At 41.1% G+C, this 16470-nt stretch overlaps 1 protein-coding gene across 1 annotated transcript in view; it reads right to left on the bottom strand.

Annotated features, from left to right (window-relative positions):
* Positions 1-16470, bottom strand: part of LOC127655361 (E3 ubiquitin-protein ligase SH3RF3-like) — a 168488-nt gene that overhangs the window by 44249 nt on the left and 107769 nt on the right. Inside the window, exon 3 of the mRNA XM_052143126.1 lies at positions 9089-9184. Coding sequence (XP_051999086.1) covers positions 9089-9184 — 96 coding nt within the window. The remainder of the gene's footprint in view (positions 1-9088; positions 9185-16470) is intronic.

Here is a 16470-nt window from a genome sequence, read left to right as displayed (position 1 = left end):
ATGATTCTGAAAGCAAATACAAGCTTGCATCTGAAATGTTTTGTCTCTTGTGTGCTATAATAAGCAGAGCAATTAAAAATTAATTTACTCATGTCTTGAGAAACATTGTGATGCATTAGTGAAGTCACCTCTAATCCTATAGGACTTTGGCACTAAGTTGAAATCTGTATATAGATATAGTATATATTTGAACACTGAGTATGTTACTTGTACAGTGTGTGTCTAGTGGAATAATACTAACCGTTGTGTAATTATGTGTAATTAAAGCGCTGCAGCGCCGCAGGACATGTGCCCTTTACAGCAGCAGCTGTTGTTTCGTGTGGGTCACATGACTCTTTCTTTGCATCAGTGTTGGGCAGTTCATTCGCTCCCAGTGCAATCAGCATCATTACTGCAGTCGTGAACTTTCAAACTGTGCATGAGAACTGTTGTTATTACAGGTCACGCTCTCGCAGCTCTCACGTGCTAGTGAAATGTTTAGACGTCTCGCAGCCGCAGGTCCTGCACTAATTGTTCCAATAATAGAGCCAATCACACGCTGTAATTACGCCACGGGAAGATGACAAAAATAAAATCACAAAGCAGCAAATCCGCCGCTAAATAATGACAGGCTGTCAGCAGCCGTGCTGAAATAACTCTGTGTCACATGAGCAGAGACTGCAGGGAATAAAGGGTGCGATATGAGACTATTTATACGTAACTCTACATGTGAAGTCTATTTTAATGCGTGCCATGTGTGCGTCGACTCAATGTATGTGTGAGTTTGTTTTATAAACCTCCTGGGACTCGTGCATGTAAACAGCTCGCATCTGTCAGGGGAAAGACAAGCATCTCTCACCGCTGTAATCTCTCATCGCAATCACAATTCTGCTTTGTTCATTTGTGCATTTAAAGGAGTGTTTAGAGCAGATTCAAACACAAATGTCTTCACAAACTTGTCAAGAACCAGTACAGTATATACGTAATTCACCCCAGAAACAAAAGAAGGAAATTATAAATTATATTTTGCTTAAAGAAAATATATAAAATGATATATCTTCCAATTAATTGCAATCTTCATTAGAACGCTTCCATTATCAATTATTAAAATCACGTTTTTGTCTTTCATGCATATTGATGTAGGCCTAATTGCTGTTTGTAACATTTTCATTATTTTCATGGACATTTATAATACACTAAAATAGTGTATTATAGTGGTGGTGGTGTAGTGGGCTAAAGCACTAAACTAGTAATCAGGAGGTTGCTGGTTCGATAACCACAGCCACTTAACTCCAGGTTGTTCCGGGGGGATTGTCCCTGTAATAAGTGCTCTGTATAATACATTGGTAATCAGAAGGTTGCTGGTTTGATCCCCACAGTCACCACCATTGTGTCCTTGAGTAAGACACTTAACTCCAGGTTGCTCCGGGGGGATTGTCCCTGTAATAAGTGCTCTGTAAGTCACTTTGGATAAAAGCGTCTGCCAAATGCATAAATGTGAATGTAAAACCTTGTAAAGTATACTTTATTAAACAATTGCTGTTTGTGTAATGTTGTAAATAAATGTTCTTCATGCATTCAAGTTAGTGCTTTTACGTTTATTATGAGATGGTTTACGTATATAGATTTGACAAAATACATTATTTATCTATTTTAAACTTTAATTAAAATGCAAGAGAAAGTTTCGGCTGAATATCAATTTTAAAATGTTACATTTATGAACCATACGTGGTTACATGCAGAAATGAACACGGGACAGTTCTGGTGCGCTGTCCACTATAGTATAAGATAAATGTCTGCACTTATATAGCGCCTTTTTAACCGTAGCTGTATTCAAAGCTTTACACTGCATCTCATTCACCCATTCTCACACACACACACACACACACACAGGGCTGGGGCGGTATGGATTTTTTCTAACCGCGGTTGAAAAGCAAGATATTACCGCGGTATAGCGGTAAACCGCATTAAATACATTACATTGGATCAGAGAAGTCCCCCCCCACACACATTTGGCGCACACATCAGAAGTCGCTTTTGATAGACAGACTTTAAATATTGTCACCTACATCCGAAGAAAAAAAACGAGCACAATTTTAAAGTCAAATTTTCATCAAGCAGTAATTTGGCATGAACACTGTATAGATTTCCTTATTTAAGATTATTCTCAGATACATTCGCATTGAAGATGGGTCAGACATGATTTTGACCACTTTATTAAGTTTTGTTTTGTAGAAAGCCTTTCTTTAACTTAAAATTTCGTTTTGTATAAATTGTATCTTAATTTTAATCACGGTTTCATTAACTAATTGCCTGGAATTAATAAATAAGAAGCAAATATAGCAGACATATAATCAGCAGCAGGACGTGGAAGCGCCGATGCGATCTCTTGCGCGTGAGCTCTCTCATAAATGAACCGAAACTCGCCGGCTAGGCCTACTGCCTCACAGACATGAGAAATACATAGAAATCTTAAAATGCATTTTAAACAAAATTCAAAACAAAATGATAAAATTTTAGGCTACAGTAGCCTAGTAGTCAGGTTTGCCGATGTGCGTTACTATTTATTTATTTATTTTTATCCCTGTGCGCCAATCGGAAACGGACTTCACTGCTGATATTCTGGGGATACAACATAGCCAATAGGCTATAGCCTACTAGGGACTTTAGCCTTTAAAATATCTTTGCTGCATTGGATCAGTCTCCTTTCTAGAACAGCCAAGAGCTTTCTAGCCTCGCGGCAGCAGCGCCTTGCATCGCTCAGACCTTAAAACAGTCAGCGCCGCGGATGCGGTTTTGAAAATTTATCAAAAAACGTTGGTGCGGACAGATGAGTTTTGTGATGCGGATTAAATAATAATAGCCCATCCGCGCATCTCTAATACAAATGGAATGTTATTATGTGTCATGGAACATTGCGCTCCCCAACTCGCGAAAGGTCGGATTTGCTCCATATTTTGATAAGTTTTGTTTAGAAAACCTTGAATCCATGTAGGCTAATATCATTAGACATAATCCATATCATTAGATATGTTTATAATCCATATCATTAGATATGCCAATGTTTTTTTTGTTTTTGTTTTTTTGCGGTGACGACGGTGACAAGCTCAGACCCGCGGTTGGAGTCACGTGACCGCGGTATTGCGGTAATGCGGTAACCGTCCCAGCCCTACACACACACACACACACACACACACACACACACACACACACACACACACACACACACACACACACACACACACACCAATGACATGTAAGGTGCTAGTCTGCCATTGGGAGCAACTTGGGGTTCAGTGTCTTGCCCAAGGACACTTCGGCTTGTGGAGTCATGTGGGCTGGTAATCAAACCAACCCTGCGACAATACACAGCACAGTTAATAGTTAAGGCACCAATTCCATCTTAACTCCAGCACAACGTTGGCACATCAATGGCCGATTGATTCTTTTGGCCTGATTGATTCTCGAAATTAGCCTTATTTAGTGGCCCTGTTACGAGCCCCTGCTCTTTTGCCTTTCCTGTGCGAGTCTGCCAATTACACGGGGGTGGAGACTCAAGCTACACCAGAAGTTTTGCCTATTTAAGAGGTGCTGACAGCACTTCAGGCCGCTGCCCCAGGAAACCACTTCAGTGTTTGCGGATGTTTTGATTTCTTTTAGAAGGAAAGTGTGATAAACCTTAAGCATGTGGATATGGCATATATGCCACTGACGTACGTTTTCAGTCTGGCGTGTGAATGATGTAATCATTGATTTGCTACTACATAGGGACCAGAGAATTGGGCTGACAAGGCTGAACCTTGAACGGGCAATAATACCAGTACTTCATAATAACGAGAAACAGCTTTCGTATTATACAGTTTCTTCATGCCGGTTTGAGCAGCTGACAGAGACTTCTGAGAAAAAAAAGCAACCATAATGCAATTGGTCTGTGAAGCGAATAACATAGTCCAACACATTCATCTTTGGACTGAAGTCCATCTCCAAAATGGGGCAGATAAGGGTCAAGGGCCTTGCTCAAGGGCCCAACAGTGGAATCTGGGTGGTGCTGGGGATTGAACCCCCGACCTTATGGTCAGTAACCCTGAGCCTCAACCGCTGAGCCACATTTACATTTATGCATTTGGCAGACGCTTTTATCCAAAGTGACTTACAGAGCACTTATTACAGGGACAATCCCCCCGGAGCAACCTGGAGTTAAGTGTCTTACTCAAGGACACAATGGTGGTGACTGTGGGGATCAAACCAGCAACCTTCTGATTACCAGTTATGTGCTTTAGACCACTACACCATCACCACTGCCCCTGGACTACTGTAGTGCATGTTTGGGTTGGGTGGGGGACTCGCTCGGATCTCTGGAGGATATTTATTACTTTAGGAAGTTATTTTTCAGTTGTCAGTACAACTGTTCACAAAGAACGTCATTTTAAACCCGCCCCTGAATGGCACATAAAGACAAAAGGAAGTCATGTTAGTCAAATGTTCTCTTCCAGTTTCAGTGTGCAGTTTTATGACAGAATAAGCAACACTGTAAACCAGACATCGTGCTGACAGTCAAAGGTCTGACTATGCCAGTCTATTGGTTGGCGACATTCTCTCATTTAATGGCATTCCTCCAAAGGTTTTTGTACAGTTAAACATCTAGAGTGATCCCACATGCCTTGAAATCCCTCTGTAGACTCAGTATTACTGTAAGAGGTGCTGATGGGATATTAACCCTGACAGAAAATGATTGATTGATGATAAGTCATCCGCAGCTGTTGTGCAGCTCTCCACAGAAATGCATCATTTAAGCAAACGTGATGCACATGCATCACCTGCAGCTGCGCTACATGCTACACTTTACAGTGCCATAAACAGATGAAATGCCAAACAGTGAACCGCATCGTGACATTTGAATGAGGACAAACAGATCATCAGCGCATCTGAAATGACATCGTTAAAACAGCAGCATTAATGAGTCAGATCTCACCGTGACTGCGCGTATGAGGAGAGATTTGAAATGAGGTTAAAAGAGCAACTAAAGATAAACCTCATTTATTTTCTCATTTTCCTCAGGTGAGATGTGGAGGAGAGGAGATTGAGTTCAGCGCAGTCCGGCAGCATGTCCTAATAAACCTGTCGGAAATCCTTTGAATTAGATACCGGATTAGGTCATCAGCCGATGTGTTGCAGCTCTAATGATCGACTCACTGCTGTCTGTAAACACCACGAGCACAATTACAACCCTAAACCAGTTAAGACCTCAGACCGGACGCATGTGAAGCAGAAAAGACGTGATTGTGCCGCATCAGACATGAAACGACGTGTGATCAAACACCAGCTGAGACCAGTGATCCAGAACACCATCAACAACAAACACCAGGAGCACTGGCATGAAGTGTGTAAAGGGATTAATGGAAATGAGGAGGCGAGAACTGGCTTGACAATATAAATAATATTGAATAAAGAACTTAAACCAAAAGACACAAACACACACATGACGGACAGCTGCCTGTAAATGCGCTCTCTCTGTCACACCACCCTCAGCAGTCGCCTTTATCCCTCTCAGAGGCTTGATTAGCCTGATAAGGGGCCGGGTGTGTAGAATCACGGCCCCGCCCTCCGCCCTGTCACAATGTGAGAAGATTATTTGTACTTCTCTCACAGCTCTTCTGTTGATCTCTGTATTCACCTGTTTACCTTTCTTCTGACTCCTCCATGTTGACATGTTTCAGACTAGGACTAAAAACAACAATAATAATAACTAGATAAGTGGTGATTGCCATGGGCAAAACTCTTCACCGTAATGTCCCACCAAGGGCGTCAGTACACTGCCACAAGTTAAAGTGCCCACCCCTATATATCTATAATGTTCAATGGTTGCTAGGCTGTTACTAGGGTGTTCTAGGTGGTTACTAAAACATTTCAAAGTCGTTGTTAGGGTGTTCTGAGTGGTTTCTAGGGTTTCTTGCTAGTATGTTTTAGGTGGTTGCTAAGGCATTAATAGTTAGTTGATAGGCAGTTGCAAAGGTGTTCTGGGTGGTTGCTAGGGTGTTGCCAAGTGGTTCCTAGGGTGATGCTAGGGTATTAATATGTAGTTTCTAGGTTGTTCTGTGTGGTTGCTAAGGCATTGCGCAGTGGTTGCTAGGGTGTTCTAAGCGGTCCCTAGGGTATTGCTAGGTGGTTCCTAGAACGTTGCGTTAAGGTGTTCTTAGTGATTGCTAGGGCATTAATTGGTAGTTGCTTGACAGTTGCTAGGTGTTCTGGGTGGTTGCTATGGAATTGTGTATTGGTTGCTAGGGATTTGCGAGGTGGTTCCTAGAGCATTGCTAGGGTGTTCTGGGCAGTTGCAATCAGTCGCTCGATTGTTCTGGGTGGTTGCTATGGAATTGTGTATTGGTTGCTAGGTGGTTCCTAGAGCATTGCTAGGGTGTTCTGGGCAGTTGCAAGTAAGTCGCTCAATTGTTCTGGGTGGTTGCTATGGAATTGTGTATTGGTTGCTAGGAATTTGCTAAGTGGTTCCTAGAGCATTGCTAGGGTGTTCTGGGCAGTTGCAAGTCAGTCGCTCGATTGTTTTGGGTGGTTGCTATGGAATTGTGTATTGGTTGCTAAGGATTTGCTAGGTGGTTCCTAGAGCATTGCTAGGGTGTTCTGGTTAGTTGCAAGTCAGTCGCTCGATTGTTCTGGGTGGTTGCTATGGAATTGTGTATTGGTTGCTAGGGATTTGCTAGGTGGTTCCTAGAGCATTGCTAGGGTGTTCTGGGCAGTTGCAAGTCAGTCGCTCAATTGTTTTGGGTGGTTGCTATGGAATTGTGTATTGGTTGCTAGGGATTTTCTAGGTGGTTCCTAGAGCATTGCTAGGGTGTTCTGGGCAGTTGCAAGTCAGTCGCTCGATTGTTCTGGGTGGTTGCTATGGAATTGTGTATTGGTTGCTAGGGATTTGCTAGGTGGTTCCTAGAGCATTGCTAGGGTGTTCTGGGCAGTTGCAAGTCAGTTGCTCGATTATTCTGGGTGGTTGCTATGGAATTGTGTATTGGTTGCTAGGGATTTGCTAGGAGGTTCCTAGAGCATTGCTAGGGTGTTCAAGGTTGTTGCTAAAGCATTGATAGGTTGTTGCTAGGCAGTTGCTGGACTGTCCTTGGTGGTTGCTAAGGCATTACTAAGTGGTTGTCAGGGTGCTGCGATATGGTTGCTAGGATGTTCTCTATTGTTACTAAGGCATGGCTAGGCAGTTGCCAGGGAGATACTTAAAGTCAAAAGTGTTTTCTTCACACAGCGCTTATAAACACATCTAACTGCAGTCTGTTATTTTGAAATGCATGATGACCTTTACTTCACCTTTGCATACTGTGAGTGATTTTTAATGAACTCTCTCGGTTCAAATCAATACATAGTACCCATAATGCTTCACTCCACAGCTCTGCTATGAAACACATAGAGCAATTTGGGATGAAACACCTGCTTCACACTTCTCATTCCATCTCATACATTAAACCACATGACGGCGTATATACCTATACAATCTCATTAACTAGTCAATTCAAAACAAGCTCACTATATGAGAAAAAAACATATAGATCAGACTTCTGATTGGACGAGCCCTGTTGAACACACACCTGTGGCCACACATTAATGTGCCAGGTTTCCTGCTTGGCAACTGTAACAGAGTAATTAACTAATTACTTGTCAGATTAACTGTTTATTCTGATTACTACGATTAATCGATTAATGTATGTAACATTAAACATTTGTGTCATTACGTTAATCATACAGTATTGCCGTTGCTGCTTCATGTCGTATCTAAGAAAACCCCTTAACCATCATAAAACCACTGTAATACAAATGGTTTGTTATTGCATTTAATAAATAATAATTTTTTGCAAATTATTTAAACTTTTACTAATCCTCATATCAACATTATTTACTCTATTTTGCACCATAAACAGTCTGTTTAACCCTTTAAGCTCGGATGGGCCCATGAGAAAATAAAATACTTTTAAATAAAAAATTAAATAAGTCTTGAGCAACACAGATCAGGTTTCGTTTGAAAGTTTAGACGCTCTATTTTATAATGCATGTAGATATTATGACCAAAACTGAACAAGTGCTTTAAAATTAACAGATAAATCAGAAGTGTTACGTTTTTATAAAAAAAAAAAATAAAAAATGTTCTGCACATATTATTGCAATCAATAAAAAAATCAAACTGATGAAATATTCATGTGTCATATGTTGTTGGAAAGATCTCAAAGAGTAAAATACCACCAGAATATTTGTTTTACTCACAGATAAAAATATAGCGAGTAACAGCTAAATATATGTCTTTGACAGTTATGTTGGTGTTGCTTATATGCCGCATTGATGCTTATAACTTCACGAAAAATAATCAGAACATAAAATATCACATATGATTATTTAGAGTCTGTGATTATCTTTCAATTGAGTCCACACACAAGATAATCAAATGTATAGATCATTAGATAATCCACATGAAGCACAATGTTACATATGACCACCAGGAGATGGCGCCAAATACACGACACAGACTCAATGATGACTCAAATGACACAGAATGAAACTCATTCTGTGAAATCTCATGACTAAAATCATGTGTGCATGCTATGCAAACCTTTAGTCATTGTTGTGTTTGCATGTGTAATTAGTTCTTATGTACAATTATTATCTTTTATTTGTTTGGAGATGTTTTTGGACACTATGATCAATTATATTTGTAATGTTGGAACTTTTGATTGCTTTGTCGTATCAACACAAATGTTTCTCAGATACAGTCGACATGATTGAGAACAAAACAAAAGCAGTTTTTAGGAGACACCTGATTTACACCCAGAGATATATAATGACAATAAATTGTTTTGGCACATTTAATTTTTTTATTTTTCAGCAGTTTCTTAGGGTGAGTCTCAGAAAATATCATAATTGAACAGTTTTCATTACAATGATCCCAAACACTTGACACTCCTTTTTGTTGTTTTTATTTTCAAGTTGTAAGCCTTTGATTTTGGGTATGCGACTGAAACAGGAAATCTTTAAAAGTGTTTTTATTAAAGTGTATGTTAAGGAAGGTCTTTTCATTCACACACTAGTGCAAACGTGTAAGTGCACTTACCTCAACATATAAGATTGGAAAAATGCCAATCTTATCTCCCAGCATGCCTTCTGCCCAGTTATCGTCCACTCGTCGTATGACAGTCAGAATCTCGTCCTGTGAGAGAAAACACACGACAGATAAGAATAAATAATCTTAATGGCTTTGCAGGTAATTGATTAAAATATATATTTTTTTAATTCTATTTATGTTCTAAAATAGTATATAATATATACTAATATATATTATAATAGTTATACATTATAATACTAATATATATTATAATAGTTATAATATATTGCATATATTAGCATATATTTAATCATAGAACAAGACTGAAAAGGATCAGAAGAAAACTAAAAGAGGAAATGTGTCCCGTGGGAATTCTGGTGCTGTTTTATTGACTGATTCATCATGTCACAAGTAATCAGATGATCAACGAGGAAGTCTGACTGAACACAACACATGTGACACTTCTCAAGTTTGAACGGTCATTATCAGCGTCACATGCACATTAACATCCTCTCCGGAGCCGGACGGCAGATTCAGTCAGAAGTCTTTGCCAGGACACTTTATGTACCCAACGGGTGTGATATTTAAGCAAAAACACATGAGAGGTCACGATGTACGTTGTGGCTATTGAATGGTTATTTATTCTGAATTCATTGCACACATTCATTTTGAAGTGTGCAGCACATGCAGATTATATATATATATATATATTATTAAATCTCAGCATTTTTCTGTTTAATAATTACACTAGGACATATCACTATTATATTTGTGCATTTGTGCATTCAATCTTTCTTTTTCATCCCAAATATGTCAAATTATGAGACATTCTGTATTTTATAGCTAACAGGGCCGTCCAAATTAAAATGTCAAATTCGAATATTCGTCGAATTCAAGAGAACTTGAACAAAAAAAATGAATTGTTCATTTGAATTTTGGATGTGTGCCAAGCACGGACAATGATTTCAGACCGATCGCAAGTGCTCTCTTTTCAGCGTTTCTCAGATTAATGGGTTTTTAAAACGCTTTGTCAGAAAAGAAGTTCAATGTCCTCACTTTCTGTTCGATTCTGTTGTGTCTGTTTGAACAAACCCTGGGCATTAGTCTGGGCCAGCTGTGGCTCAGGTGGTAGAGCGGGTCGGCCACTAATCACAGGGTTGGCGGTTTGAGCGTCCTTGGGCAAGACACTGAACCCCAAGTTCCTCCCGATGACAGACTAGCACCTTACATGCAGCTCTGCCGTCGTGTGTGTGTGTGTGTGTGTGTGTGTGTGTGTGTGTGTGTGTGTGTGTGTGTGTGTGTGTGTGTGTGTGTGTGTATGTGTGTGTGTGTGTGTGTGTGTGTGTGTGTGTGTGTATGTGTGTGTGTGTGTGTGTGTGTGTGTGTGAATGAGTTGCACTTTCAATACCACTAAGGTTAAAAAGGATGTGTGGGAACCCTGTTAGATAAGTATGCAGACAAATAAATGAATTACTTGTTAGACAGACAGACAGACAGACACACTCAGACAGACAGACAAACAGACAGACAGACAGACACAGACAGACAGACACAGACAGACAGACACAGACAGATAGACAGACAGACACAGACAGACAGACAGACAAACAGACACAGACAGACAGACACAGACAGACAGACAGACAGACAGACAGACAGACACAGACAGACAGACAGACAGTTGTCGATCTACAGTACTGCAGTCATACACATGACTGTTGGCATCCATGTTTCTTGTTTACAGACAAGAGACAACAACATAATGTTGTTACTTAATTAGTGGAGATAGAGGTCATTTTGTATGGAGGTTCAGGGGTGTTTCGCCCAGTGTAGTTATAGTGTGTGTGTGTGTGTGTGTGTGTGTGTGTGTGTGTGTGTGTTGGCTCATGCAGATAGGCAGGAAGTACCACTCTGAATAATCAATCATCGAGCACAGAGATATCTCAGTGTTCAACTTCCCCTCAAAACACCTGCTAGAGTGAAAAACTGTGTGTGTGTTTGTGTGTGTTTGTGATGTGTGAGTGTGTGTGTGTGTGTTTGTGTATGTGTGTATGTTTGTATTTGTGATGTGTGTGTGTGTGTGTGTGTGTGTGTGTGTTTGTGATGTGTGTGTGTGAAGTGTAAGTGTGTGTGTATCTGTTTGTGATGTGTGAGTGTGTGTGTGTTTGTAATGTGTGAGTGTGTGTTTGTGATGTGCAAGTGTGTGTGTGTGTGTGTGTGTGTGAGTGTGTGTTTGTGATGTGTGAGTGTGTGTTTGTGATGTGCGAGTGTGTGTGTGTGTGTTTGTGAAGTGTGAGTGTGTTTGTGTGTGTGATGCGTGTGTGTGTTTGTGATGTGTGTGTGTGTGTGTGTGTGTGTGTGTGTGTGTGTGTGTGTGAGATGTGTTAATGTGTGTGTGTGTGATGTGTTTATGCGTGTGACAGTGTGTGATGTGTTTATGCGTGTGTGTGTTTGTGTTGTGTGTGTTTGTGATGTGTAAGTGTGTGTGATGTGTGAGTGTGTGATGTGTGAGTGTGTTTATGTGTGTGATGTGTTTATGTGTGTGACTGTGTGTGCGTGTGACTGTGTGTGTGTGTTTATGTGTGTGTGTGTTTGATTAAGTGAAAATGAATCAACTCATGTAGATGTTACCAATTACCCCAATGTTGTGTTGGATGTAAACTCCTTTACCAGCTTATCCAATGTGCACAAGTGTTAATACTTAAATAAAACATAACTCAAGGGGTCTGTGTATCTCAGCGAGTATTGACGCTGACTATCACACCTGGAGTCGTGAGATTGAATCAGGGTGTGCTGAGTGACTCCAGTCAGGTCACCTAAGCAACCAAATTGGGCTGGTTGCTAGGGAGGGTAGAGTCACATGGGGTAACCAAATTGGGCCGGTTGCTAGGGAGGGTAGAGTCACATGGGGTAACCAAATTGGGCCGGTTGCTAGGGAGGGTAGAGTCACATGGGGTAACCAAATTGGGCCGGTTGCTAGGGAGGGTAGAGTCACATGGGGTAACCAAATTGGCCCGGTTGCTAGGGAGGGTAGAGTCACATGGGGTAACCTCCTCGTGGTGGTGATTAGTGGTTCTCTCAATGGGGCGTGTGGTGAGTTGTGTGTGGATCGTGGAGAGTAGCATGAGCCTCCACATGCTGTGAGTCTCCGCGGTGTCATGCACAACGAGTCACGTGATCAGATGCGCCGATTGACGGTCTCAGAAGCGGAGGCAACTGAGATTCGTCCTCCGCCACCTGGATTGAGTAACCGCGCCACCATGAGGACTTCGAGTGCAATGGGAATTGGGTGTTCCATATTGGGAGAAAATAAACACAAATAAAACACAACTCAGTTTACTCTCCTGAGATATAAACGAGCATATCTGAGCAATAACGTTCTCCTCTGGGCTCTCCTGTTTATTTATCCGTGTTATAAAACAAACCCTTAAGTTGAAGTATATATTTTGTAACATCCGTGTAAAGATCATGTGAATTTAATGTAAGACTTGACTGGGGCTTTAAGTATCTTAATAAACATAATAAGTAATGAACTGTTCTGTTCAAAACGAATACATTTGTTATTGAAAATGAGGCAATAATGCAGGAAATGTAAAACAGATCCAGTAATCAGAAAGCTTTTATTCAGGAAAAGTCCAATCTGTCAACAATCAAGAAATGCTTCAGGCTAACAATACACTCCGCTACAGTCAGGACGGGGGTTAATTGGCTTCTTTATGTAGTGTTACACCCCCTTGTCCTCTGAAGAGAGATCCAGAGCAAGCTGTTCTCCTCTGAGGAAACATCCAAGCATGGATGGGGTGCGTCTCTCAGAGATAGACTGTTGGGGTAGAGGACCCAATCAAAACACCATCAAAAATAGTAAATAGTGCCACTACCTTATGTTTATCTTAAGCACTGTAATGATTTTGTGAATGGGATGCCTGGGTAGTGTTGTAATCACTAAATTAAGCTAAATCTGCCCATGTGCCATCTGCTCTAATTGCCCAACGAGGTCCATGCCAATTCTTTCGAAGGGGGCACAATGGTGCTCTTGGTGTGGCCGGCGGATTCACCAGCTGACATTCACGGCATGCCGCACACCACCTGCGAACATCCCTGCGAATACCCGGCCAATTGTTCGATGGTTTAGGGTTTTTTCTTGCACCCGCCATCGGATAGCTGGAATAGCATTTTCCGACAGCTCTTAGGTTTAATAACTGGGTTGTATCCTCCTCTAGGATGAGCGTATGAGCGTTCTGCGTCACTCTACATAACCGATCCTTAATAATCAAAAAATACGTGTATGAGAGTGCAATGTCTGGCTGGAGGCGTTGACCATCAGTCACTTTCACTTGGTCAAAGGCATGCCTAAGTGTCTCCTCTTGAGTCTGCTACAGAGAGAAATCCCCTGCCGATGTTGTTCTGAGCTGTGGCCGACCCGTTGCAGGATGGCCCTCTTCAAGTCCTCGTACAACAGAAGGTTGGCCGCGGGAAGTTGTTGGGACACGAGTTGGGCTACCCCGGACAACAGCGGCAGTACATGGGCCACCTACTGGGACCTCGGCCATTTCCAGGCATCAGCCGTCCACTCAAAGATCTCGACGAAAGACTCCGGGTCATCTTGAGGTCCCATTTGGAAAGCGTGACGGCCATGGGTGGGTCCGGGGATGCGGCTGAAGACCCCTCTTGCTGTACCAAGCTCCGTACTAACTGCCGGTCCTCCACTTGAGCCTGGAAATCACCTCGAACTGTTGCTCCCGTTCCAGACGTAGCTCAAGCTGAGACTGATGTTGCGCTTGGTGGTAACTGGCGAGGGTCTTGAATACATCGGCCAGCTGCGAGGACTCCACAACGGCGTTCTCTTCCTGCTAATCCCGGGTTTCGGCACCACTGTAACAAGTCCCTAGATCTGTCGGATGGAGGAAGTGGGACTCGGTGTATTCTTTTCTCAATTAAGCCGTTTATTTACAATAAAAAACGTGGCTTTTCAGAACACACACTTAAACACATCACACACACACACACATCACATCACACACACACACACACACACACACACACACACACACACACACACACACACACACACACACACTCAGGCGTTTGAACCATAGACTGTAAAAAAAGATGGCCGACGCCCCTTCGCTCTTTTCCATTGGTGAGAACTGAAGCCGCCAGTGTCCCGATATGGCGCTGACATCTTGGGACTTGAGTCTGCGCAGTTGCGATTTCGGGACCAGACCTGCGCAGTAGTGAGCAGGAAGTAAAGCCGCGAAATCAAGGCCCCGCCCTCACTCTCGCTGAATCAATCGCAAGCACACGCCCCTGCACTTTTGACTTCTGACTTCTGACGGTGTGAAATAATTAATTATAGAAATTTAGATATTAAATTAAAAGCTCCAATCTCCTCAGTCCTCCGAAGATCCCGAAAAAAAGTCAGTTGGTGCTTCAGTGACTACTTCGCTCAGAGAACCTGTCAATCACAGCTGTCAATCATGATGTCACAGCACCGTTTTTATAGCATCAAATAACTAAAAACAAACTTATTTTGAAAACAAACACTTGAAATGACATCAACGTGATAGAAACGACAGTAAATGACAGAAACTATCTTTGGAATAAAGATATGTGAAGTGTAATTTAATTGTTTAGTTGGCCTCACGTCCCGTTGAATAACATGGGGAGGCGGGTTTATGACCTATACTAGGACCAGCCACCGGGGGGCGATCGAGATGTTTTGGCTTCACATTTGAGGGCTTGTGCGGCACACTTGGCTTGAAGCATAGCTCTCCCCTCCTGTGGTCTGGACTGCCCCTTTTATCCCTCTCAGCTCTTACATTATCTTATGGATGTTTATAAGAAGACATTGCTTTTGTCACTTTACTTAAAGCATACATAATACATTATAACTTCTGAAGATAAAACGTGATGATGCTTGTGTTATAATGCATTTTAATCTAAGTATAACTGTGAATAATTAAGTATTATAATGTATTATAATTGTGGTTACAATTATTTATGATAAGCTATAACATATTAGACGGCGCATATGAGACATTTTTAATGCATTATAAACATGAGAAAGTGTTACCAAGATTTTTGTTTTTCATTTATTTCTACAATTCAATATTACTTATGTTTGTGTGATTTTTCACGTTTAATTTCAATTAAAATGATTTTTTTAGTCTGTGAAAGAATAATGATTTCTGTAAGAGTCTGTCTAAATCATACATGTTTTAGTCATAAAAAAGTGAGCTAATTAATTTCATAAATAGTGGAAAGAAAAAGTATGTGAACCCTTTGAATTACCTCCATTTATGAATACATTTGTCTTAAAATCTGTTTTGATCTAAGTTACAATAATGAACGATAATGGATACATATCCTGACAAGTTCAGCAATACTCCCCTTTTGGCACTGAACCCATCTAAATCCCCTGAGGAGGCACGATGAAGCCCTGGAAGTGTCAGTGGGAACGCAACTGGCCCTGGCACGCACTAGCACGTCCTATTGAGACATCCTCATTGAGACAGATCTCCTCTGGGATTATGGACCAAAAATACTGCTGACATCATCTTGCACTACGCATATTTTTGTCAAATGCTCTCTAGAATGAGACTGTCATAGCAATGAAGCAGCAAGTAGCACATTATAGTTTATGGCTGTGATGAAACTAAAGCAGATTGGCTATTTAAAAATAAATAAATAAATAATAGTGATGAGCCCCTCAATATCAATAAATCTTATTGAGTTTGTTATGATCACACAGAGGCCCAAAGCAACAAATCAATTCAAACTTTAAAATGTGAAAACCTCCTGTAACCCATAGCAGAAAGGCAAGGACACCTGATTCAGTCAGACAGAGCTGTGAATTACATCAGAGAAACTCTAGTTAATGATGTTTAAGTGCTAAACCTACAACACATCTCTCTCTCTTCTCTCCTCCTGAACACCTTCATGTCCAGCTGCTCTGTTCCCCAACACACATCTCTCCGTTTCCTCCAGAGACACTCCATACACTCCTTCAGTACAGAGACTCTTCTTCAGAAACACACAAATGCATTCAGGCGATGACACACACAAACACCGCACATCTGAAGTCTCCAAACACAAAACAACACAGCTGCTTTATTGAACTGTGAAGTGTGAGAAAATATCATATTCAAAATGTGCTTTCTTCTCTCACATTCAAACATATACAGTAGGATGACTCCATTTATTTAGTCAAGTCATATTTATTTATATAGCGCTTTCACAACATACATCATTTCAAATCTGTTTTACAGAAAATCATGCATTGACAAAAAAATACAACTGTAATATAGTAACATCCAGCATCATCCAATCACTGTCAACCATGTTCAGATAAAATGATCCATTATAAATGTTGAATCTATGAACTGATGATC

This window comes from Xyrauchen texanus, chromosome 14 (genome assembly GCF_025860055.1).
Source record: "Xyrauchen texanus isolate HMW12.3.18 chromosome 14, RBS_HiC_50CHRs, whole genome shotgun sequence".
Taxonomy (NCBI): Eukaryota; Metazoa; Chordata; class Actinopteri; order Cypriniformes; family Catostomidae; genus Xyrauchen; species Xyrauchen texanus.
This window is presented reverse-complemented; position numbering and strand designations above follow the sequence as displayed.